Source organism: Xyrauchen texanus, chromosome 40 (assembly GCF_025860055.1).
Source record: "Xyrauchen texanus isolate HMW12.3.18 chromosome 40, RBS_HiC_50CHRs, whole genome shotgun sequence".
In the NCBI taxonomy this organism is placed as follows: domain Eukaryota; kingdom Metazoa; phylum Chordata; class Actinopteri; order Cypriniformes; family Catostomidae; genus Xyrauchen; species Xyrauchen texanus.
Window position 1 is genome coordinate 18,260,125 of NC_068315.1, and position 26,715 is coordinate 18,286,839.

General features: G+C 38.0%; 1 protein-coding gene across 1 annotated transcript in view; it reads right to left on the bottom strand.

The window, feature by feature from the left end:
* Nucleotides 1–26,715, bottom strand: part of LOC127633768 (carbonic anhydrase-related protein 10) — a 214,229-nt gene that overhangs the window by 37,220 nt on the left and 150,294 nt on the right. The window contains exon 4 of the mRNA XM_052113067.1: nt 67–252. Within this exon, the coding sequence (XP_051969027.1) occupies nt 67–252 (186 nt within the window). The remainder of the gene's footprint in view (nt 1–66; nt 253–26,715) is intronic.

Consider the following 26,715-nt stretch of genomic DNA (forward strand, 5'->3'; position numbering starts at 1 on the left):
GTTATTGTGTTTTGGCTTTGTAGGCCAGTGTAGCCAACTCATGATACACAGAATTGGGAGGCTCACCTCCCCAGAGAAGGCCTGGCCATTGAGGAGATGCTCAGAACCCTGCCCGTCCTCACTGCCAAAGTGTAACCTGATCTCCTCGAGTCTATGGCTGTACGTCATTGGTCCGCCCGAGATGTTCACCAGGTGCTCTTTGTCCAATCGCAGTGATACATGGCGGCCGGTGTTGTACATTGTCCCTCCCACCTTTAGAAAAAAAAAGGTATGGTTACAAGAGTCACAAATTAATAAAACAAAGTACTGCTAATCAAATGGGGGAACAATTTTCCATTAACCTCATGTCATCTACTTGAGGGTGACAAAAACAGCCTGATAACCAATCAAAACTAACACAATAACCAATAAAACCAGCCGCAAAACTAGCCCAATATCAAAATATGCCAATCACATACCTAATACAATTTTGTTTTACAGTTCCTATTACGCATTTTAATATTTCCCTTCATTTGTAGGCTTAGTAAAGTGTGCAAATGCAGAGCACAATTAGAATTCCAGGAGTAAACAACCATTTGAGAAATTTATATTTGTGAAATAGTAAATAGGCCTATATAAATCTACTATACAATTTTCAAAACATACTTAAAATGAACTCAGAGGTTTATAATCAATGGTAATCGCTTCTGTAGATATCATATGAGAGTAAACTTATATATATTAATTGTATTTAATTGCTGATTTCCTAATACAACTCTCCACATACAACTCAACCTGTAATCCACCAATCTGTTACCATGTAAGGAAAATAGCTGCAGCTTTAAGTGACATCATCGAGTCACCTTAGCAGACAGTCCCACCATTGGTAGAATATACTGTAAAAGAGCACAAACTCATTCAATCTCAATCAAGCATTTTATTCAAATTTAATTAATACTAGAGATGCTCAGATAGCATTTTTTAGAGACTGAGTATGAGTACCGATACTTTCTTTTTGGTACTCACCGTTAACTGTATTTTAGCAATGTACAGTAATTTTTCTCCTTATTATATCCATTCAGTGTCAGCAGCTTTCAGATGACTATAAAGGATTACCCTTCATCTTTCAGTAATCCTATTTATAGTTTCTGCTTTGTTGCTCTTTGTGTTGAAAATATCATTTTATTTTGATAAAAATGATCACTCTCTTTCCATTTGATTGGCAAGCATGTGCGTGAGGAGTGCGTGGAGGAACCTAGGAGGAAAGGGTGAGCAGAACAACAACTCCGTGGCCGTGAAACGTTTTGAAACATTTGAATGATCTAATCATTGTTGATTGAAGTTACTTGCAAGAAAAGCTGCACTTTTCCAATGAAAGTGAATTGTTACCATGGTAGTCAAGTAAGATGTCCTATGAATAATGAATTATGTGAATCTTTTCCTCACATAAAGCTATCACATGGATTCAAAAGACTTTGGACTACTTTAATGGTGCTTTTTTTGTCTTTTTTGGAGCTTTACAGTCCCTGGTCCCCATTTGCTTTCATTGTATGGAAGAGAGCAGCTTGGACATTCTATTAAACTTCTCCATTGGTGTTCCATGGAAGAAAGAAAGTAATAGAGGTTTGGAATGACATGAACTATCCCTTTAATATACAGCATCTCATAGTTTTACTGAAAAGATGATGGTTTGCTGTACTTAACTTATCCTGTTATTCTGAGCAACACATAACTACTATAACAAGTAAAAAACAAAAAAAAAACATGCAAGGAAAGAGGTTTATCTGACAGATGGAGGAATGATAACAAAAGAACTGTGTCCTCCGAGCCTGAGAGAGGTAGAATCTGCTTGGAATCGATAAGATCAGATGCGTTAAGAAGAGAGCATGGAGATACGAGAACCCCGGATTGCAATCTCTATCAGTGTATCTGCTTATTTATTTATATTCAGGAGTTGCTCCAAAGTAAGCCATTGATATTCTAAACACGATGATAGAAAGGCTTCCATGCCTCTTATCCTACCTTTCCTTTTTTGCTTCTTTCTTTCTTTCTTTCTTTCTTTCTTTCTTTCTTTCTTTCTTTCTTTCTTTCTTTCTTTCTTTCCTTTTACGACTTTGCCTTCGAAATGATTTTCCCACTCCACATTCCCAAAGAAAGATGCCTGCCCACACATCGTAAACTATTTTATAGAACCTTTGAAAAATCAATGATTTGTGTATGGTAGAGAGAAGAGGTGAAAAAGAGTGAGTGGGGAAAAGAAAGACTGGGAATAGGTAGGGCATGGAGGAGGGGGATATGAACCCAGGAGCAAAGGGTGAGCAGAGACGGTGTAGCCACACTTAAAGGATTACTAGTCTGCGGTGTTACCTTGGGATACTGGATTCTCCCAAGAAAAGGGCAAGACATTTGAAAAACCCTGAAGAGGTCATTTCTCAATGAATATCTATGAAATACAGATGGCAAAGGCAGGAGAAAGGAAGGGAGGAAAAAAGATTTTCATTGTGCAGTTTCAATGAAGAAAAGCCCTGTCTATGGTACATGACATTACAGCCACTGTGTGAGAAAATGAGATGTTTCTGCTACTGTCCAACTACAGGAAAGAAATCTTACAAAAATTGAATATCCATTCAACTATATGTATTTGAGAGCATTCTTCCGTTATTGATAGGCTATCTATGCTGACCTTCCTTAACACTTTATATGCATGGACTTTAAATTTTTTATTTTATTTTTACAATGTTCCCAACTGATTTCGAATATCATAGAAAAACCGACCACAACAGATAACAGATGTCTAGGCGTGTGTTTATAGACTACATGCCACACACGGTTACATCAGCAGAGTTCAGATGTTACCAAAGGGTATGAATATCATCACAGAAAAATATTGTCTACTCTCTTCACTTCGTGCACTCGAGTTCTCATGAGGTTTGGTCTGTGCACTGCATCTTCTCAGCATTTTAATTTGTCCCAAATGCATTCCCAAATGCATTGAGCTGTTTTGCTTTTCATTTCACCTCATAATTTGTATTAATGAATTCGAAATCATGCTAGAAAATGCTCTGCTGCACTTTAATGTGTTGATCTCACAATTCTATGGATAACACATAACAATTGGAAAATACCTCTGAGCACAACAGTTTGGATTACATTACAGCTCATGCAGTGTTGTATTGCTATGCATATAGGAATCCTATACAAACTGTAACAAATCACTCAATACAAAAACGTTTTCTTACTCTTTATTTCTGCCTTACATTTCTGTAAAAATGAGAGTTCATATCTTACTGTCTGTCATTTTAAAATAACACAAACATATGAAACGTGTTTTTTATTTCTTTCTTTCGCAGTACATAATAAAGAAAATATAACCACTACACACAACTACACAGCTCATATGCTTTCCTTCTGGAACACTTTTTATCTACTATACGCAATAACTTTGAAACCTCCATCAACACTATCCCAAAATGGTTTTCTGTAAATATCCCATAAACTTGGGTTTTATTTAGAAAATATTGTTCCTGCCAGCATCAAGCAAAAGGCTAGTTGTTAGATGTAAGTAATACTCTCAGGTCAGGTCATCATCATTAAATGGTTTTGAAAGAACAGTAATATCATGAATGTTATTGTAATGCTCTAGTGAGACTGCAATAAAATAAAGAAATTACTGCAGCACAGGCTTTGTCATGGGGATTGGCATTATGAGCTTCTGTAAGGATTTGAAATGCTAAAATCTGGGTAAACTGATTCATTCCAAGGTCTCCATTGCATTGTAGAGATCGGTCAGTTGTGTAATTCTCATACATACTAATTCACTCATACTCATGAGAAAACCAGGCTTCTGCAACATTTGAAAAAATACAGTATTATAGGTATTGTAAGATATTCTATATATATATATATATATATATATATACTATATATATTATATATATATAGTATATATATATATATATATATATATATATGTTGAATAAGCTATAGAGTAAGATGACAGTCCTGTATGTAAGGAGAATTTAAGTTAATTAATAGGAAATTATTAAAATGCAATCCAGTGCAAGTGAGAAAAGCACAACAGAAATGTATATAAAATAAAAGAGAAGAGGTACACTTATTCAACTGAAAAATTTTGAAAGTTAGCAATATCTTCTCTACACTGCATATGACTCCAAGAAATGCCATATTGCCATTCTTCTAAAAAGGAAGTTTATGATTATTGAATAAACAGTCCAAATAAACCACTTCACTAATTCCATTCATGGATCCCTCCCTGATTGTTCCCAAATCTGTCTTGTGTAATCATGTGTTCCAGCATTGTTTTATGATTTATTTGGTAAGTTTTGGATCCATTCTTGCTTTGAGCTCTTGTATAATCATATATTTTGGTATTATCTTGTTTTGGAACTAAAATAAACATTGCACTTGAGTCATTATTACACCAACACAAGGTCACTTCTTGCACTTTATTGATGTAAACTCCCAGCAGGCTTAGTGGTTTCAGCATGAACACATTTGAATACTGTTTTTGGAACCCTGTGAAGGCTAAAATGATAATGCGTTTGATTAAATTACCAGATTTATGTAGTTTTTTTCTTTCTTTTTTGTTAAGGTGCAAGAGGCATGATGCTGATAAAAAATTACTCTGGCTCTAGATTTGTAACAGTAAAAGTATGTCTGCAACGTCAGAATTGTCTGCATTGTAAATATATTTATTTTTCAACAAAACTGGCAAGTCAAAGAGGTCCCAAGATGCTGTTTAATGGCACCACACTTTTGGCACCTTTTTAACCAAGTTTAAAATGACAGCAACAACAACAGAAAAGAACAGCAATGAATGTCTCTATGAATGTGTGGCAGTTTACTATCTGAATACTTTTTTCCATTTAGATCACAAACATTTTATTTGTCTTGCTGTCAAGAATGTGCACTCACTAGTCTTTTGTTCCTATGCATCATTAAACATAAATGCAAATTGACCTCTGAGACTCAATTTTGAATTGATCCAGTTTCTCAGAATTGTCTTTAATACTGGTGCTGGCAGTTCTAATTTCTAACAAATTGCTAAGCAGTGGATAAGACAAACGTTCCAGCATGCTACCCCATGACACTTTGCAAAAATTTGCAATAGCAGAAATAATCCAGCAAGAACAATTAAATGTGTCATAGAAAGATCTGCTAGTGTGCTTATAGTCAGACAATGTTTTCCCTTTTAAACAGTTTCCTTGATCGTCAGTAGCACTGAGTCAGGAACATTTGCATGCCCATTTAATCACTTGATTTTTTTTATGCCGTTCATATTAGTACACCATGAGTTTGCTCATACACTGACTGCCAGATGCATAAATGCATAAAAAGTTTCAGCAATAGAATTCAGACTGCTCACACATGAATTCGGCAACAGCAGGTCAAAAGTTTTGCTGCTGAAATCAGTCTGTGCTTGCCAAAACTCAAAATACTGCCCCCAATGGCTGAAGCTGGAAGAATTGTTGAATGTATGGGCACTTGTGAGCTGCAGTTTCCAGGTGAAATGTCCACAGAGTGACGACAAAAGTGAGTACTATTTTGTAAATAAATTATGTAATACAGTCAACAGGAATGCATATCTTATTAACTCTACACCCTAAGCCAAACCCCAACCCTAAACCTAACTTTCTTCAAGATGGTGCCAAGTATGGCTGAGTCTGACCCAATATTGTAGTTTATTGTTTGTTTTGTTTCAATTCTTATGTTTTTGGTCTTGGATGTTGTCTGCCTTATTGTCTATGATAGACAAACACTTTTGGATATTTTGGACTTTGTCTGGGCAGCCCGGCCACTGAAACATATCCAGAAATGGGGAAGGAAAGCTGGTGTTCTTGTCAGAATAAGACGTTGTGTAAATCGACCCCCACTACCCAGCATTCTACTGGCAAATGTTCAGTATCTAGACAACCAGCTCTGCGAGCTGAGCGCACAGATCTCTTTCCAGCGAGAGATGAGGGACTGCTGCATTATCTGCCTTACTAAAACTTGTCCCTTACTGACATCTGCAGAGATTCCAGAGTCAGACTTCAAACTCGTGGGGTTTTCCGTGCACCGAGCGGACAGAGCGAAAGTTTTATGATCAACAAATCCTGGTATGATCAGAAGAATGTACATTCTATCAAGTCTTTCTGCTCTCCTGATCTGGAATTTTTCATACTTCTGTGTCGGCCATTCTGGCTACCGAGGGAATTCACAGCGGTCATTATGACAGTTGTGTACATCCCCCCACAAGCGGACACAGACCGGGCACTCAAGATACTGTATGAGAGTATAAGTGAGCAGGAAACCGTGCACCCTGAAGCTGCATTCATTGTGACTGGGGACTTTAACAAAGCCAAGTTAAAATGGCACCGAAATACTACGAGGGGACCGGGTTTTGGACCATTGCTACTCTCCCTTCCGGGATGGTTACAAATCCCTCCCACCATTTGGAAAATCGGACCACTCTTCAATTCTGCTTCTGTCCACTTACAGGCAGAAACTGAAAAGGAAGCACCCGCCCTCAGAACGATCCAGTACTGGTTGGACCAATCAGATTCTATGCTACAAGACTGTTTTGATCATACGGACTGGGAGATGTTTCGGTCTGCCTCTGATGATGACATCGAGGTCTACGCTGATACCAAAACTTGTTTCATCAGGAAGTGCATAGAGGATGTAGTGTCGACCAAAAAAATACGGATCTACCCCAACCAGAATTCCTGGATTAATAGCTATGTTCGTGCAGCACTTAATAAGTGGACCTCCACTTTTAATACCGGGAATGCAGAGAAGCATAAACAAACCAGTTTGAAAAACTATCAGAGCTAAACACCAGTACGGGGACAAGATTGAAGTACAGATCATCGCCACTGACTCTAGAAGCATGTGGCAGGGAATTAATATCATCACAGACTTCAAAGGGAATAAAAACACTTGTTTCGAGGGAAATACACCACCTTCGCAGAGAGTGTTCTCGCGGCCGAAGCTACAGAGGTTAGTTCAATCACAGTCTCTGTAGCAGATGTAACCTGATCATTCTGATGGGTGAATATCCGTAAAGCCGCGGGTACAGATGGCATTCCGGACCATGTCATCAGAGCATGCGTGAACCAACTGGCTGGTGTTTTCACAGATATTGTCATCCTTTCCTTTCCCTTTCCTTGTCTGTGGTCCCCACATGCTTTAAAATGTCCACCATTGTGCCTGTACCAAAGCAGTCAGTACTGACTCAATTGTTTCCAATTGCAAAGAAGGGAACTGGTCTCCGTCCAAAAATATTTGTGTTAAAAAAAAAAATTATTTCTTTTATAAATATAATTTATAACAACTACAGTCTGAAACGGTTGTGGATATTTATTTTACAACCAGTCAGTAATGACATTGATTTAGGTTTAACCAACCTCACAAATTTGCATTTAACAATGCTTTTCAACAAAACAGTAAACCGTCCTCTACTCATTTCGAATCTGATATGAAAGCCTGCTGTTCATCAAGCAAGTGAGTCATCTGAGCTGATTCTGTGAGGAAGTGAGTTGTCTGATCAATTTAGTCCTTGAGTCAGACTGGTTCGGAAATTGGTTTTGATGGATTCATTTAGAAGAACCACACCATTCACCCAACTTGTTCAATAATTGGTACAGGTATGTTTGTTGCTGCGTGTAGTTAGCAAAGACAATGCAGAAAGTTGTGTTGACTAATTATTGAGGCAGGAAGCACTCACAAAAGGTGTCAAATATTCATATATTTTCATACTTAAAATGTGGTTTGCCACTTGTTTACTGGCTGTAGGACTATCATCTAGGATTATCTTCTAGTTAGCTGGTTTTGTTTGCCATTTAACATTTATTAAAATAGAAGGATATGCACAAATTTCCCAACTGCCCCTCCTATGACTGCTTCTTTTGTCCCAGAGCCAGTTCAAAGAGTTTAATAATGAGACCCTACAGAGAAGGAAGAGGAGAGAGGGAAACGGAGACGGATAAGGGCCGTGAAGGTCTAGTGGCTGATTTGTAGCTGCTGACTCAATAAATGACTTAAAGCCAGTTGTCCCAGATTCAAGGTTCACTTTCAGGACTACTATCATATGGTTTGAGTCTCCATGGAAATACACCAAAAAAAAAAAAGGTACATGCATGTCTACATGTATGCAATCATGCACATACAAACACAAACCCTTCTAGTGAGCAAACAGAACATTTGTACATTATGTATATGCACAGCACCCACAGTACATTTATTATGTATTGTATTAAATGTTTATGATGGGGAGGTTTTGCAGCATAGAGACTTTATTACACATCTTTCAATTTATAATTACACATCTATATACTGTGGCATTTCACAAGGAATCTCCCTGAGGATGAAATATGAATACAAGCTCTTAGATGCCAAATTTCCTTTGAATGCAATAACAAACTAGATCAAGAACCTTCAAACTGGGTGTTCCTAACCAGAACATAACACAATTGTTACAATGAAAACATGTGTAATCATTTGTGAAAATGACTAAAAACTATACTGTAAAAAATGACAGAAGGCTTTTATACAGCACGAAGAGAGGTCGATAGATGTCATATAAGCGGTCTCAGGGTCTGGTCGGGACAGTTGAACATGTTTATGTTTTTGGTGATATGGAACACTGTAAGTTCTGAGATAAAGAGAATCCTCTTACTTCAAAGACTATTTTGAGAAACTGCCTTTGAGGCAGAGCAGACTAAAGATGAGAGGGAAAATACAGTTATGCTCTAATAAAGCAATAAGCCACAAGAATCCTGCAATACAGTGATTTTACGACAGAAAGGGGTGTTCTTTAGCTCATTGCAAAGTGGAGTGCCTGAAACCCCCTTAATCAGCAGCAACAACATTATGATAAAATAAACTAGATATTCAATACAGATACATTTATAAATAATAATGACATTCATAATAAACAAATCTTCCACCAAGTAAAATAGTTTATTTGCTAACAGCAGTGTTTCCCAAATTGGGGTACGTGTACCCGTGGGGGTAGGTGAGATTTACCGTTCTTTCAATTTCAACACAGTCTAAAATAATATTCAAACCCAGTTCATGTATTTCTCACTGGTAAAAATTATTTTGTGTGCCCTCTAGTGTAGAAACACCAAAATGGTTGTGTCATAAAGGTCAGAAAACTATGCAATGAAATAACCCGATATTTGGCGGTTTAAAATGCATTTACTCATGCATCGTGCGTCACACAAGTATATTTTTTTGTCAGCCATGCCCAGTTCTAGGTGACGTAGCTAAGTCATAGCAAGTAAAATACTTTACAGATTTACCAGACTCGCACATGTCAGTTCGTCCATGATTTTATTTTATTTATTTATTTTTCGCAGTTAAAAACATAATTTGTATTTAAGGTTAGATGCATAGGGAGTTTTGATTCTGATGGTATAAGTTCATAAGTTTTGATGACAGGTGTTAGACATTCAGCAGCATCAAATAATTTCCATATTCAAACGCAGCAATTTTCAATCACATTTGCTCGCAAAGTAGAGACCTGTTTTTACATTGCTGCATGACGTTTTTTCAGCAAATGAGCTCAACCTTGCAAACAGTATCAAATGTGACATAAAAAGCCCCTTGAGCTTACCGCGCAATTGCACAGATACTTAATGCTCGAATTCGGCCGGCAATGCCCTACCTGCAATGATGTGCAATTCAAGACACAGAACCAACTGCTATTCTTGCATACCCGCAACGCAATGAGGGGGGAGTTTTCAAGTTATGCTGTTATATCATATCTAGCATTCCCATCTCAATCGGTAAGCCATTTATTCAGTATACGTATATGATTAATATAACATGTACAAAACATTTACAAATATAACATGTTTAATATAAGAGAGTTATTTTGCAAAGATAATTGTGTTAAACAGACATATTTTCAAATTACATTGTGTGAATTTTATCTATACGTTACAGAGGGGGTACGCGAAAGAATGTTGAATTATTGAAGGGGTACGCCACAGTGGTTGGGGGTTGCCATGTTGGAATCACATGAAAAACTAAATAAAAAAATCAAATGTGTACATTAGATCCAAATTAGATGCAATTTCAAGAGTCTTTCTGACAGTGAAAATGGCACACGATTAAGGAGCCACATCTGAAGTCCAGCTGTGTGCTTGTCTCACTAATGCCAACACAGCCAACCGGACGCCACCCCACCGCAGTTGACAAATTAACACTTAAACACACCCTTGGCTCGCTCACAGCCTTGGAGAGCTAGAGTGGGAGGGGGTGGAAGATTCAATTAAAGGGCAGAGGAGCACGTCACAGGACTCTGGCAATCCGATGTGAGAGTCTTGGCACTGCCACTGACAGTGAAGCAGACTCATTAGGATGCAGGAGCAGAGGTGAGCTGTAAAACCGATGTCTTGCCACATATCATGGTGAGCCGGGATGGCAGGGACACATTTTCACCGGGATGCTTACAGTTATAACTTATTGTATAGGGCAGGGAGGGGAGCAGTGGGTAAGGTAAGGATGTAGTCTAAAGCTTTTGCTGTTTTTGTAAGCCAGAAGAGCCTCCCCTTGTATATTTCCTGTCATCGCATGAATAAACAACATACAGGTAACACTTCAGTGTACTCCTATGAGTAAATAACCAATGTTAAGTGGCTTAGCAAGTGGTTGACTGTGAAATACTTCAGATTGCTTTCATGCAGAGTTTAAACAGATGCTTTTTCCCAAAATATATAAACAGGTGTAAAAAAGCTTTCCAAAAAGATAATCTAAAAGCTGAAATCCCAAATCAGATACTTCTGCACTTCTATGCCATTTTGTAGTGTAGGTAGTGCGATGATATTTCAACCGCAAAAACCAAATGTGGAATGTTAAACACTTCATGCACCCAGCAGTTGCAAGTTATCCTGCATAGCAGAAGGGGCGAATGACAAAACAATGATAAATAATGGTGAATTTACCATCATCCCAAGCTGGTATAAATAATGGTGAATTTACCATCATCCAAAGCTGTTTGAATATCTAGGTTATTTGTAACATATAATTTGATATAAACGATGTACTGAGGTTTGCTGATGTGCTAAAACTAGCGAAAACACATCATATGCATTTAAAACATTACATCCTTCAGCTAAAAAAATCTCAATGCTTCAGTGTAGTGAAAATAAGCATTAGTACCATTAGTCCATTTGAGACACCACTACTCTTTGAAAGTTTATTCGCTAGATGTCCAAGTGCATAGTGTATACTGTAAATGTACAATGTATACTGCGTCATTTTGAGACACGGCTTTTATATGTGGGATTCGCCATTGTGTTTAGATTTAAAGTTCAGTTAAATAAGTTTGTAGAGCATGGTGCTAGCAATGCAATCGCCATAGGTTTGGGTTTAAGGGAACGCTTAGGAAAAAGTACACCTCGAATGCACTGTAAATCGCTTGGATAAAAGTGTCTACCAATTGATAAAATGTAAATGTACTTTTTTACAACCATGCTTCTCAAAGTCAAAACTCTTACTGCACTATGAAGCTAAAGATACAGTGCCACTTAGAGGACAAGGTGGAAATTTTGTTTTCTGAAATTGATGTGCGTGCCTCGCAGTAAGTTTTGCATTCCCTCACAATAAGCTGTGCATGCGCTCGCAATAGTTTGCATTCCCTCACAATAATGGTTTTACCATGGTTTTACTACAGTAACCAGATTTTCGCAGTGAAACCATAGTAATAATACATAAAAATGAGTACAATGGCAATAAAAATCATAATTTTGTGGTTATTATGATTTTACTACAAATACCATATGGTATTTGTAGTAAAACCAAAGTAACCACAATATTAAACATGGTTCATCTATAGTAAAACTATAGTTACAATATGGATACAGTCTACTGCATTAAATACAGTCTATTAACCAGTAGACTGGATACAGTCTACTGGTTAATTTTCAATGTTACTACAATATTACTATAGAAAAAACATGGTAAAATTATTCAGAGGGAATTCAAAACTATAAACTACTGTTGTTACCATATAGTTATTATGATTTATGTCTGAAAACATGCTATAGTAATACTGTCGTAAGCGTGATTGTAGTAACAAAGTTATTTAGGCGGAAACCTGGTTTAACCATATACATTGTAGACTGTATTAACCATAGTTTTGGCGGAAACCATGGTTATATTATAATAATATTGTAGTAACTATTAAAATATATTTTTTTATTTAAATTTTTATTTAAATAAAAATATAAACCATGGGTTTAAAGGGATAGTTTACCCAAAAATTTAAATTCTCTCTTTATTTACTCACCCTCATGATATCCCAGGTGGATTTCTTCATTTGAAGAAAAATAGCAACTTTTCTTATATCAGTAGGTCCTTAAAATGCAATTGAATGGCGCAAAAGTTCCAAAAATCACAGACAGTCAGCATAAATGTCATCGATACGAATCCAGCTGTTAAATTAATGTCTTCTAAAGCAACACAATCGCTTTTAGTGCAAAAAATATAAATATTTATGTACTTTTTTAAACTCTTAATTCATGCTAACGGTTGGCAGCGGTACACGTGTGTGATGCAATCGCATTTGAAACACGCAAAAACTGAAACAAATGTGTCACAGCCAGAAGAGCAGCGCTGTCTACACATGAAAAGGAGGAATGCTGTACAGTAGCTTGGTTGATTTTGGTTTAGATCTGTTATTATCTGTTTCTTTACTCACAATGGTGGGTTTGTGTGCTTATTCTGGATGTCTCAAACAAGTGGAGAATTTGAGATTACCTCGGTTTCCATGGCAATGTGAATATGTCACACGAGAGACCGCTTGGACTCTAGCCTCTTCTGAAGTTTTGGATTATATTTAAAAAGTACTTAAATATTGATCTTTTTTCACATTAATTTAACAGCTGGTATTGTATGGTTGAGGGGGCAAACAAAACTTATTGAGAGGGTACCCCCCATCCCCTCACGCTTCCTCTAAGGGGCTCCATATAAAGGAACAGTTGATAGCAACATATATAAAACAGAAAACGTTCAAATATCTTCCTTATAAGCAAGTTGCAAAAAAATGAAAAAATCTGAAAATCACAAGGTTTAAATTCTGTAAAAAATGAAATTAGTAACACAGTGAAAACAGTTTCTGCTAAGCCTGTAGTCTTTGTTTGCATTTTTTTTTTTTACATTTGATTTATTTATTTGCCTTGCTGTTCAGATGAGTTCATTCTTCAAGGAACTGCCATTCTTGGCCCGAGGTTTTTTAAGCAACACTATGTATTGTGGGCTGTTTTGAGTGGGAGAGAGTGGTGGATCTACAGGGAATTCAGAAGAACACAACAAAACCTGTTCCTCTTTGAGCCACTTCCATTTTCTATATTTTCCAAGCTAGTTTCAGGGCTTAACAATAGATAAGCAAACATAATCAAAATAATACATCTCCTTTTATCTGCCAGATGACTGATGATACACCTGATGGGATGAGTGACAGTAAGAATAATTCAAATGTATACAAATATTTATTTTCAGGTAAACATAGCAGACTCTAGATTTTACAATACCATACATATCATATGCATATACACTGCATGACCTAATGTACTTTGTATTTTGACACCGCCCCTTTGAATGGATGGGTTTGTATATATTTTAGCTACATCAATAACTATCAGGTGCATAAAAACAGCCATGCAATCTTCTTAAACAAACAGACTCCTTTTGGAGAGGCCCTTTTCTGTTCCAGCATGACAAAACCTCAATGCACAAAGTGAGGTCAATAAAGAAATGGTTTACTCAATCCGGTGTGGAAGAACTTGACTGGCCTTCACAATGGCCAGATATGAACCCCACTTAACACCTCTGGGATAAACTGGGACTCCAAATGTGTGTGCCTGACCTACTAATGATTTTGTGTCTGCATTGCAGCAAATCCCTGACACCATATTCTAACATCTAGTGGAAAGCCTTCCCAGAAGAGTGGAGCTGTTATAGCATTAAAAGGAGGACCAACTCTTTATTAAGGCAAGGTGAGTTTATGAATTATAGCTGGAACCATTACTGCCAGTACTTTGTGAAGCACAGCCATAAAATTAAAAACTGTAGAATTACGGTAAATGGCTGGAACCACAGCTGCCAGTACTTTACTGTGAAATTACAGCATTGTTGAAACCGTAAAATTACAGTAAATGGCTGGAACCACAGCTGCCAGTATTTTACTGTAAAATAACAGCATTGTTGAAACCGTAAAATTACAGTAAATGGCTGGAACCACAGCTGCCAGTATTTTACTGTAAAATTACAGCATTGTTGAAACCGTAAAATTACGGTAAAGGGCTGGAACCAGCTGCCAGTATTTTACTGTAAAATAACAGCATTGCTGAAACCGTAAAATTACGGTAAAGGGCTGAAACCACAGCTGCCAGTATTTTACTATAAATTTACGGGTGAATTTTTTACAGTGTTGCACATTTCATACACAGTAGTAATTCAAAGTGATTTACATAGGAATGATGCAGAAAGTAAACATAAGTCAATCCATTAAAATAATTTAAGAATAAGAAAATGAGTTTAATTAAAAATGTACTAATATGACTAAAAATGAAAAAATACATAAATTAAATAGTGCAATCAGTAAAGTGCAGCACAGTGCTTTGTTGGTAAATGCACAGCTAAACAGGTGTTGTCAGTCTGAATTTGAATGTGGCTACTGATGATTTTTAAATTAAATGTGTAACAAGCACATATGGGTGTTGTGTTTGGGCATCTTTGGCCATGTAGTGTATTTCTGCATAAAACAATATATTTATATATATATATATATTAGTCATAACTTAAGAGCTACTTGTTCTTCTATTTTGGTTTTGTAGAATCAAGAGAGGTAGTCAATTACATTGGTCTTATCAAGTAAAAAAACGAAACACGAAAAGGATTGGATAAGAATTAGTTTATCATGAATAAATAAAGAAACAGCAAATGGCACAATTGCTTAAACTCAGCATTAGGAGTCATTATCTGATACTTGGTTGGGTTTTAAGAGAAGCTACTTTTAAGCAAAACGCATTGCTGCTGGCTAGGTGGAACTGCATGATAAGACTGAACTCTGGGTCTCTCTCTCTTTGTTGCAAGTGTGTAACTCATAAGTCAGCACATTATCTCTCTGAGATAAAGCCTTTTTTAATGGGTAGAATGAGCAGGACTTGTTGTTTTCCAAATCGAGCAATGCAAATAATATATAGGACAACTTTGAATGAATAAATGTAATGTAATGTAATGGGAGGACACTAAGATTCACTGTCCTAAGAGAACTAGAACAGTCAATATCCTTTACATCAATGCACAGTCTGCTGCTTTCATTCTTAAAATTAATCACTAAACATCTAATTGAAAAGGACTAATGGTGGCATTAGCGGAGATCAATGGACGATCAATAGAGGCAAATTATGGGTTTAATCATGGTGGTGTCAGGCTCAGAGGTGATCTGGGTCAATAAATGTTCTTTTGACATATGAATTGGAATTTGGGGTCTCAACTGATGAAGGTTATATAGCTCATTCTGACAATAAACCTTATCTTGATCAATTATCTTGCAACATGCTGGAATTGCTAGGTTAGAAGGCAACTGCAGAGCAAAATAATTCAATAAAATATTATGTCATTATAATACAAACTTTGATGACAGGTTTAGCTTTAGACAACTGCATGAAGTTACATTTCGTATTTAGTGTGTATTCCCAGAAGGAAATGCCAGTGCTGGCAAAGCAGCAAAAAATAGTGGTTAAGTTTTAGGTAAGCTTACATTTTAGGCTTTGGTTGTGTGCTGATCTAATGTTACCTTCACATGCTATTGGAATTATCTTAAATATGAATTTGCCACTCAGACGTTGCACATGAACGTGGAGCTGCACAATTATGATAAAAATCACAATTGTCGATTTTTCCCAATTTTTATCACGATTATTAACTATGATTAATTTATATTAAATTCCTTTTTTGAGAGGGGCAGATTACAATCCATATTTTTAAAGTAATCTACAACTCCAAAAACATTGTTCCTTAATTATCGCTGTTATATCTTTATATTATAATGGTAGCATTCTAGTTTTGTTGCACCATTATTGTTAGGCTTATGTTTGAACATGTCTGTGATTTGTTACAATTCTCAACCACTGACAAAAATGTAAACACATCATTTTCAACGGGAGTAGATCTAAATAAAATGCTGTAATTGAAACTTTTCACAATTAGTTAATTGCTGCAGCCCTAATTGAAATGTTGATTATTTTTTTTTATTTATTGTGCAGCCCTACATGCACGACCCCTCAACTTTTTTGATACCAGAGTTTCCGAGATGGGAGGAGTCCTAAACTTTCAACATCAAGTACAGTTTCTGTTGTGAATGACAGGCTTCATTTATTTTTCTAAATACAACTAATTGTTAGCGCTTGCCATTTTGGTCATATTAATTTATGTATGTCAGCAACCATTCTAAGCATGTTGTACATTTTTACACTGTGAAAATAGTTTGTATTTGACTAAAATTCCATTATCATCAGCAAGCTAACTGAGTAATATGTATTATGGTGTCAAAATAAAAGTTCCTCGAGAAATATGCATGAATGAACCAATCGTCATTCATGTTTCCTGTTTCTCTTTTTTTCCTGTCCTCTTTCTGACAACAAAGTACTTGAATACAACATACTCGTAATTACCACTTCAGAATTGGGAAGCAGGATAAAGCTGATAGAACATGAAGGCAGCATAAGTCATAAAACACCAATCACAATCATGCAAGCAATTAGTATGATGATGTAATCACTGTTAGTTTGATTTTGAAGAACGTTCTAAATTGAAACAGAACAAATTCTTATGAAAAAAATAAATAAATAAATTCAACACGGACTGAAGCAAAAACAAGTTTTGTTTGAACAGCCCCTAATCAAGCCAATGGGAAATTTTCAAACTTAAATGTTATATTTCTGAAAAGCAGTTGATTCCACTGGCACTTATCAAAGCATACTTGTTTAACAGGCCTTTCCCTTAACCATTTTAATTCTATTCTCTCAATACTCAATACAACGCAACGCATCACACCAAAACTCACCATAACACACCACTCAATAAAAAAACAGTCAATAGAAATAAATTCTTTTTTTTTTGTTGTTTTTTACATATACATTTGAAATTGAGCCGGAAAATGAAATCAATGAGCTAGTCTGCCACTGGGCTCCATTCACATTTATATAGTTTCTTTTTCATTGATTTAATTTCACCTTTCAATTTTCTAGAAATACAAATAAACTATTGTCTTAGGTAATATGAGGTTGTGGAAACAAAAAGTGTAATAATAATATATTATATTTATATATAGCTATGCAAAATCATAAAATGTTGTTTAAAATAGTTAGATGAAGAAAGTGTCACACAGCAGGACACTGATGACAATGCTTAAAATTTCATGTCAATTACTCATATAACTACGTGTAAATGTTTATTATAAATAAAATCAATGAAAATAAAGTTGGCCAGAATATGTACATATATAAATATAAACAAATATAAATATACAGTATGTCAAACAAAATAAACATACCTCAAATATCTTCAAAATAATATTTATCATGACCTCGAGAGGGACAAAGGCGACTGGAGGTGGCAGTTCGAGAGAGAGAGAGTTACGGGCAGCTGCCCTGCATGAATTTATTTTTGTGTCTTTTTGTTTTATTCTAAGATTATTTGTATTGGCAAGCCAGTTCTTGCCTCCTCCTTTCCATTGAACTTTGTTACACTGGTGCCGAAACCTGGGAAGGAGGAGGGATGCACTGTTGTAGAGTCTTCGCCACTACCATCCACCCCAATGGAGCAGCCTGGCCATACGCCGGGGCACGGAGGAGCCCGGTAGCCTGAGAGTGGAGGAACGTCCGCAGACCGCGAGGGGAGGAGGTGATGCAGGCCAACCACCTGGAGTGGGAGAACCGCTGCCAGGGACGGGTGAGACCCCTACCGTCCACCGAAAACGTGGTGGGGTGTTCTGTCCACCAGGGGCTGGAGGACTGCCTCCAATCCAAGGGTGGAGGTGGCCGAGGACCAGGCAACGGAATATCAGAGAACCAGCGAGTATGTTTTTTTTCTCTCTCTCCCACTGTCGGTCCTTGTTGACCTTTCTCTCTCATTTTTTTGTTGTTGTTGTTGTTTATTCCTTCCCCTTGTCACCCTCCCAGGTCCGAAGAGGTGAACATCATGCCGGGGGCTCCCTGGCCTGAAGGAAAGTAGGGAGGAGTGTGGCAGGGAGGAAGGTGTGATGCTGCACACCCGACCCCTAATCAGGTTAATCCTGAGCCTTTGAGAGGGATAAATGTGACCGGAAGCAGCAGTTCAAGAGAGAGTGTTACGGGCAGCTGCCCAGCATGTGTTTATCTTTTTATTTTATTAAAAGAGTATTTATATTGTCAAGCCGGTTCTCACCTGCTCCTTTCCACTGAAATTTGTTACACTTATTTTCTGCACTTTTAACAGGTATGAGCATTATTCAGCAAGACACTGTTCAGCTCCCTGCAGTATGAATAAATTATGCAAATGATGATGTACAGCTCAGCTTTACTATTTGCAGATTTTATATACACTGCTGTTACTGTATTTGTTGTAACTTGCAGTTATTTCTTAATTTGTGATTATTCAGAGCTCAACTTATCCTTAATAGAATGTCTTTGGCTGTCACCATTTTTGTAATATTTATGTCAAATAATGAGCTTCACGTGAGGTACGGAGTTAACATTCACATACGTAAATTAACTTTGATTGATCCATTGTAATGGTTTTACCTTACAGAGTTTTTTTTTATATTTACTCTGTAATGGAGTCTGTGTGGGCATGTCGGAGCCCAGGGCGGCCGCCTATATTGCCTGTAAGATGGGCCGATTCTTGCAATGGGCCAGCCCAAATTCCACTGGGATTCACGACGGCCAGTCCACCACTGATGGAGCCTGTAAGTTAAGCAGTTCAGGCTGAATTAATTGCAGATTTTTAATATTTATGGTTAGGGGTTTAAAATAAATCACTAACCAGAATAGTTGAACAGTATCAATACAATGCTGCCTTCCAAGCACTTTAATAAAAATAAGGGGAATATCAATATAGTTTTCGCCTTAAAAGCACTTCCAATCAACAGCCTCTATACGTTGCCCTCCTGAATGCACTGGTTGGTTGTTTCATTCTTTCTGAATTAAAACACTGATTTAGTCCTTTGGGTGGGAGTGCACACGATGTTAAGGGTGTTTTAACCAATAAAGCAGTCTTGTAAATAAGACTGAATCAATCCACCACAACCCCCTATCTGCAACCAATCCCCTGGTATATCTATTGACCATAACAGCACTAAACAGGTAAAGACACGTTCAGCCACAGCCAACAATTGGGCAAGAAATTATTTATCTGCACACTAATGCAGGGTGTTGACTCCATGAATGAGAATTGCTTGCATGGCTCACACTTTACTCCATTGCTACCAAGAAAAAAAAAGTGAAAAGTGGGTCATGGGATGTCATCCCAGAGGCCCAGTGGGAAATCTTTTCTTCCACTCTTTAAGACATGATGCTCCATGGCAATGATGCATGAACCCTCCGTAGACAACACACTCATAGACAACATACAGTATGCCACAAAGGGGAGGGTGCACACTATCAAGTAGGTACATCAGTTTTTGGGCTGCCATTCTTTTTCCAGGGGAGGTGAATGATGAACTATCTGCTTCTCTTCTACCACTCTGTGTCATGCTCCTGGGAGGTAGTGACCTGCTGTTTTAGATGGACAAGCTAAGCTTTAATCAATCTTAAATGCCAAGGTGAGTGAAAGTTTGAAATGCCTGACTGAACTCGCTCCTCTGCATAGCAATGGGAGTCAGGCTCTGTGGGAGAGCGAGGTATTTAAAACAGGTTGGGAATGCCAAAGAATAGCCTCTCCATAAAACAAAGTGGATGAAAAGGTGTTCAGGAAAAGCACTAACACATCACAATTGCTTATGGGCCATATGTGATCACAGACAGCAATCGATAACAGATTACACATGTGACCAGCATAAATTTAACATCAAAGTATATGACGGTTGTTTTCTCCGTGGAGGCAGTGCCTACACAAAATAAATTGGATAGGAAAATAATGAACACTGTGAAATAGCAATACCAGTGGATAATGAGACAGACAGACAGACAAACAACAATTTTAAGAAGATTAAAACCAGACTATTTAGCATAGATGGGTCACTTCTGTTAAAATGAATGGGATGAATTGGAACGCCCAACAGTCACCAATGGTCACCAGATCTAGAAAGAAAGTCCTGCCTTCAGATAAAAGAGTCAATCACCTTTAAGATACAGACAATGTGTACCTTGTCTTGTCTCACTGTTGCCCTTTGTTTGTCATTTTTGTCACTTTTGTTGTTCCTTAGTTTTCACTTTTTGTCACCCTTGTAGCTCCATAATGTCCTTGTTAGCTTTCGTGTTCTCTGTTCATTGTTTTCACCTGCCCTCGTTAGTTTGCCATTGGTTTCTGTTTATTACCCTGTCATCTTGTTTGAGTTCTGTTTGTTCATTGGCTCCCATTTTCCCATGTTCATGTATTTTAACCCGGTTGTTTTCACTCCCCGCTGTCAATCGTTGAATGTTGTTAAGCCTGGTATGTGTTCAATGTTGGATCAATCAGCGGCGCATGTGGCAGGGCATCCAGGCCATCACCAACTACAGGACAACATCAGTTGCCTGTGACAAAGATGCCTCCCTTCCAGATGCGCTGAACGACTTCTACGCTCGGTTTGAAGTGCAGAACGACGTGATGGCGAGGAAGTCCACCCCTCCTCCCAACGACCAGGTGCTCTGTCTTACCACGGCAGATGTGAGGAAAACTCTACGTAGAGTCAACCCACGGAAGGCTGCTGGACCAGACAACATTCCTGGCAGAGTGCTCAGAGGATGTGCAGACCAGCTAGCAGATGTTCTTACCGACATCTTCAACATCTCTCTGAGCAGCGCCGTTGTTCCAACGTGCTTCAAGGCCACCACCATCATCCCCATACCAAAGAAGTCTTCAGTGTCCTGCCTCAACGACTACCGTCCCGTCGCGACTTACACCCATCATCATGAAGTGCTTCGAGAGGCTCGTCATGAGGCAGATTAAGACCCAGCTGCCCCCTCACTAGACCCACTGCAGTTTGCGTATCGTTCAAACCGTTCAACGGACGATGCCATCACCACAACCCTCCATCTGGCCCTCACCCACCTAGACAATAAGGACTCATACGTTCGAATGCTGTTCATAGATTTCAGCTCAGCATTCAACACAATCATTCCCCAGCACCTGATTGGAAAGCTGAACCTGCTGGGCCTGGACACCTCCCTCTGCAACTGGATCCTGGACTTCCTGACTGGGAGACCTCAGTTAGTCCGGATCGGGAACAGCATCTCCACCACCACCACACTGAGCACTGGGGCCCCCAGGGCTGTGTGCTCAGTCCACTGCTGTTCACTCTGCTGACTCACGACTGTGCAGCAATGCACAGCTCGAATCACATCATCAAGTTCGCCGATGACACGACCGTGGTGGGTCTCATCAGCAAGAACAACGAGTCAGCATACAGAGAGGAGGTGCAGCGGCTGACGAACTGGTGTAGAGCCAACAACCTGTCCCTGAATGTCGCCAAAACAAAAGAGATGGTTGTTGACTTTAGGAGAGCACAAGGTGAACACACTCCGCTGAACATCGACGGCTCCTCTGTGGAGATCGTCAAAGCACCAAATTCCTTGGTGTTCACTTGGCGGAGAACCTCAACTGGTCCCTCAACACCAGCTCTATCACCAAGAAAGCCCAGCAGCGTCTCTACTTTCTTCGAAGGCTGAGGAAAGCACATCTCCCAACCCCCATCCTCACTACATTCTATAGAGGGACTATTGAGAGCATCCTGAGCAGCTGCATCACTGCCTGGTTTGGGACTTGCACCGTTTCGGACCGCAAAGCCCTGCAGAGGATAGTGAGGACAGCTGAGAAGATCATTGGGGTCTCTCTTCCCTCCATCAAAGACATTTACAAAAAACACTGTATCCATAAAGCAACCAGCATTGTGGACGACCCCACACACCCCTCACACAAACTCTTTACCCTCCTGCCGTCTGGCAAGAGGTACCGAAGCATTCGGGCCCTCACGGCCAGACTGTGTATCAGCTTCTTCCCCCAAGCCATCAGACTCCTCAATACTCAGAGACTGGTTTGACACACACGTGTCCTGAGTTGCACTTTAATTACTGTCACTTTATAACTGTCTGCTACCTCAATAACTGCTATGTGCATAGAACACTATCTCATAGTATGTTATGTTTACATTTTTAGAAACTGTCATCTTTTTGCACTACTGAGTACTGGTCGGCGCTGCACTGTCTATTGTTCTGTTCATTGTCAGTAATTTGTTGTACTGTCCTGTACTTTTTGCACATGTTTGCACGTGCACTTTATATAGGTATATATAGGTAGTTTATATAGGTATTTTATTTCGTTGTGTAGTCTCATGTGGTCCTATGTTGGTCCTTTGTTGTTTTTATGTAGCACCATGGTCCTGGAGGAACGTTGTCTCGTTTTGCTGTGTACTGTACTAACTGTATATGGTTGAAACGACAATAAAAACCACTTGACTTGACTTGACTTGACTTGTTCCCTGCCCGAGTTCTCAGTTTTGTTTCATCGTGTTTAAGTTTCCTGTTTTCCCATTGTGGGTTTTTCCTTTGTGTTTATTTGTTTGTTTGTTTGAATAAAGTTAAGTTGCATTTGGATCCACTCTCCTCATCTGCCTTCGCTGCCTCATTCGTTACACAATGCATGTCAATCAGGTGGAGAACATGTATGCGCATTACCTATCAACCTCTTTCCTGAACACAGAAGTGTTCCACGATTTGACTGTTTTCAATTTCCGGTCTCCAGTGTTTTCACTCGCATTGGCGTAATGTAATGTTTAAGGTATTACATTTGTAAAAATTGTCAAAAAACATGCCAATACTTCACAGAGTTGAGATGACTGTTTTTTTTATTTTTTATAGACAGTGCCTCACCTGACTGTGTAGACAGCATGAAGCATGGTCAAAAATAAGTTACGTTGATATCATTAATTATTCTGAGTTGTTATGACAGCCAACATGTATAGGGACAGACACAATATGTAATGAAAATATGTAAACAGGAGTGTTCCAAAGATGGCTGCCGAGTGAACTGACTTGTTAAAAAGACTTTGTTAAGGCAATAAAGGCCTTTTTTAAGTTTGTTTAAAGTTTTTGACAGTTGGAGTTTGAATTAAAGAGCATTCCTTCAATGTAAGACAATGGGGTTTTGCCAATGATCTATATAGAGATCAGTGGGCGTTACTGATTTTTAATTGTCTGCTGTTTAAAAAATTATCAGTGAGAAAAGACAGTACAATATTCCATAATAATCTGATTTGGATTTTAATTTGGAAAACAATATCTCCAAAAATGTATATGTAATTATGTCTGTAAGTGCTTCAATGCTCAAAAACAAACATTCCTGACTATCTGAATGTCTATGATGCTAAAGTAGCAGCTTGGAAAGCTTGGCAAATTGCCACTATAAATGTATAGGCAGCTTTGGCTCCCAGTCATGGAGATTTCCTGGGCACAAGCCAGCTGTTCCTATCTTTCCCAGATGCACACAGCCATACTGCTTTTCACATGGCCTTCACCAGGGACTCAGAACTGTCACATACTGCGTACAGACGGCCTCTGCATCTGACACTGTTTAAACCCCCATTATAGAGACCAAATGCTCCTGAGATCTGCTCACAATGTGGGCAGGAGGAAATTCGTCTGCAATATGGTGGGAAAATCAATACATCTCGGCGGATAGTGACTGAGCTTCTCAAAGCAGAAAATCAGTACAACCTGGCCAATGATTGTTAGTGTTACAACATTCACAAAATGAAATTATAAAACACCTTATGACATAAGAGCATTTTTGAAACTCCTGAAAGGCACAAAGATGTGCTATCCACTTTATTCCTTAATGTGGAAGTGTTCCACGATTCGCCTGTTTTGAATTTCCATTTCAGTGTTTTCACTTGCCTCGGTGCATATTCTTAGCGGGAAATGCAATTTTTAAAGTATTTTATTTGTAAAAAAACATTTTAAAACATATGGCCCAATAGTGCCGATAATTGTCGAGATTACTGTTTTTTGACAGTGCCTCACCTGAATGGGTAGGTGACATGAAGCGATGGTCCAAGGTTAGTTATGTCCATATCATCAATTATTTTGAATTGTTATGACAGTCAACAAATGCACAAGTTGAACCTGAAATAATTTTTTCTCCAAGGCAAAACACTATTATCAAGGTTAGACTAGCATAAAGTTAAACATTTTCATGCATTTCTAGCTCACAAGGTAACCTTTGTGTAGATACCACTGCAACAAAAGTATTCCAACAAATGCTATTTTGATTGTCTAGAACAAGGTATTTGACAGGGGTATAAACTAGTTAGAACCGGTGTTGTGTAAGATTCAGTATTTTTGTTATTCACCATAAAAAAATGCTGGTCATTCTGATTTACTCCTGATGAAGGGAGGCTTAAGCTAGTTAAGAAGACTGGTAGGAACCCATACCACCATTATGCTGTGGACCAGCCCCCAAAACACAACGTGTGCTGTGAGCAGCAATGATGGTCTTTTCATTAGGAAGGGCAAAGCATGTAAGAATCATCATGAGGTTTTCCATTGTTCCTGCTGTAATCTTGAATATTTCGCATTAATATAACCTCAAGATGACAACAGAAATTTTTCCAAAACAACAGCCTGATAGTAGTCTGCTTTCTCCCTGAAGTGCTTCAGGACAAAACTACTGGAACTAATCCATTACCCGTTTTTATGTTTAAAAGTAGACTGTAAGACTAGAGGAAATGATCAGAGCCACAGTTGGAGTTCTAAAAACTGAATCGAGAATCAATTCCAATAATTAGCCCGACTCCAAGCTCTGACTGCGTATGATTTTAAATCTTGACAATTTACTTCCACATTGTTCTCAAAGCTGTACATATTTTTTTTTAGTCAGGACAAAAATATCAAGGCAAATCATAGGAGCAAGTTGAAAGTGTGTGGTAACTAGAAGCCCTGACATGTTTTGTTTGAGTATTCAAGCTGAATTCTTGAGAAGCATGATACATTAAATAAATTGTGTTTCTATACCATAAAGGGATAGTTCACCCAAAAATGAAAATTCTCTCATTATCTACTCACCCTCATGCCATCCCAGATGTGTATAACTGACTTTCTTCAGCTAAACACCAACAAAGATTTTTAGAAAAACCTCTCAGCTCTGTAGGTCCATACAATGTAAGTGAATGGTGATCAGGCCTTTGTAGCTCCAAAAATGCACTTACATTGTATGGACCTACAGAGCTGAGAGGTTTTTCTAAAAATCTTTGTTTGTGTTTAGCTGAAGAAAGTCAGTTATACACATCTGGAATGGCATGAGTGTGAGTAAATGATAAGAGAATTTACATTTTTGGGTGAACTCTGCCTTTAATTTACTACACCACATTAGTAACATTTAGTAGTCCACATTGAACTCTGGGATACTAAATCTGGAAATAAGAAACAAGATAAAACAAAGAAACATTATGAATAAGAAACATTCAAGATTATGCATTTTTTTTATCATGTCATTAATCAAATAATTTCACTTTGAACTTGTTAACTCTTTATAATAGGTTAGGTTTCTTCGCTTCCAATAAAGCACAAAAAATAATGCTGTGATGAGATGGATCATCAGATTTTGCACAAACTTGCCAGGAGTGCATACAGTCATTAAAGGAAAAGGGCGATTTAACAAATACTAAGAATAATCAAGTTCATGTTTTTTTTTTCCCCCACCTTTTCATGGAAACTACTGATTTGAAAAAGTATAATTTGGAATTTTCTATAACAAAAATGCAAAATAGAAGCATTTGCATTGTTTCCTGTGAAGTCAGAGACATGGACAATGTTTTGGGGGGTACATTAAAGATTAAGCATTGCAGATGAATTTTGATATTACACCTAAAGCATTGGGGGTATTTCCACAAAACAAAACTGCTAATTCAGTGTGATGCCATGGCAGCCAAATTAATTTGAAAGTGGCAAATTTAAATATTTTATTACCGTGTGTAGGGAAGAAAAGCTTAAGGGTGAAAAACATTCTGTTTTTTAATTCATTTTCCAATTTCCAGTTTTGAGCGAGTGATAGATGGCAGCCCTGTAAGTCAGGTTGGAAGGCACATATTAGCTCATGTGCAACATGCTTTGACACAATTAAGAAACACAGCAGAGGTGTTCAGCAACCTGCAGTCAAAAACGTTAGCATTATGCTCTCTTTTCCTTTTTTATTTTTTCAGATTTGAGCTTTATTTTGCCCTGTGTCAGTGCATGCGTTTATGCTATTCCGTTCTCATAATGTGCAGTATAACCTAAAGAGGAAAAAGTTATATATTTGTAAGAAGTTTATGAATATAACATCTCTCTAAGGTGCTATGTTATTTTCAGTGCTTCAACATCTCAGTGATCCTTCAAGCTTGGTTTCCATGTCATTCACAGATGCCAAATCCATTCAAATGAATTTCATGGCATCTTGTGCTGATTTGTGACCAGCATTGTGTTTTTAAGATGATGTATCATGTTAAAAACTGTGCAGCTTTTAAAAGGCATCTTGAGATCCCTGTATTCACAAGAATGCTTCTTA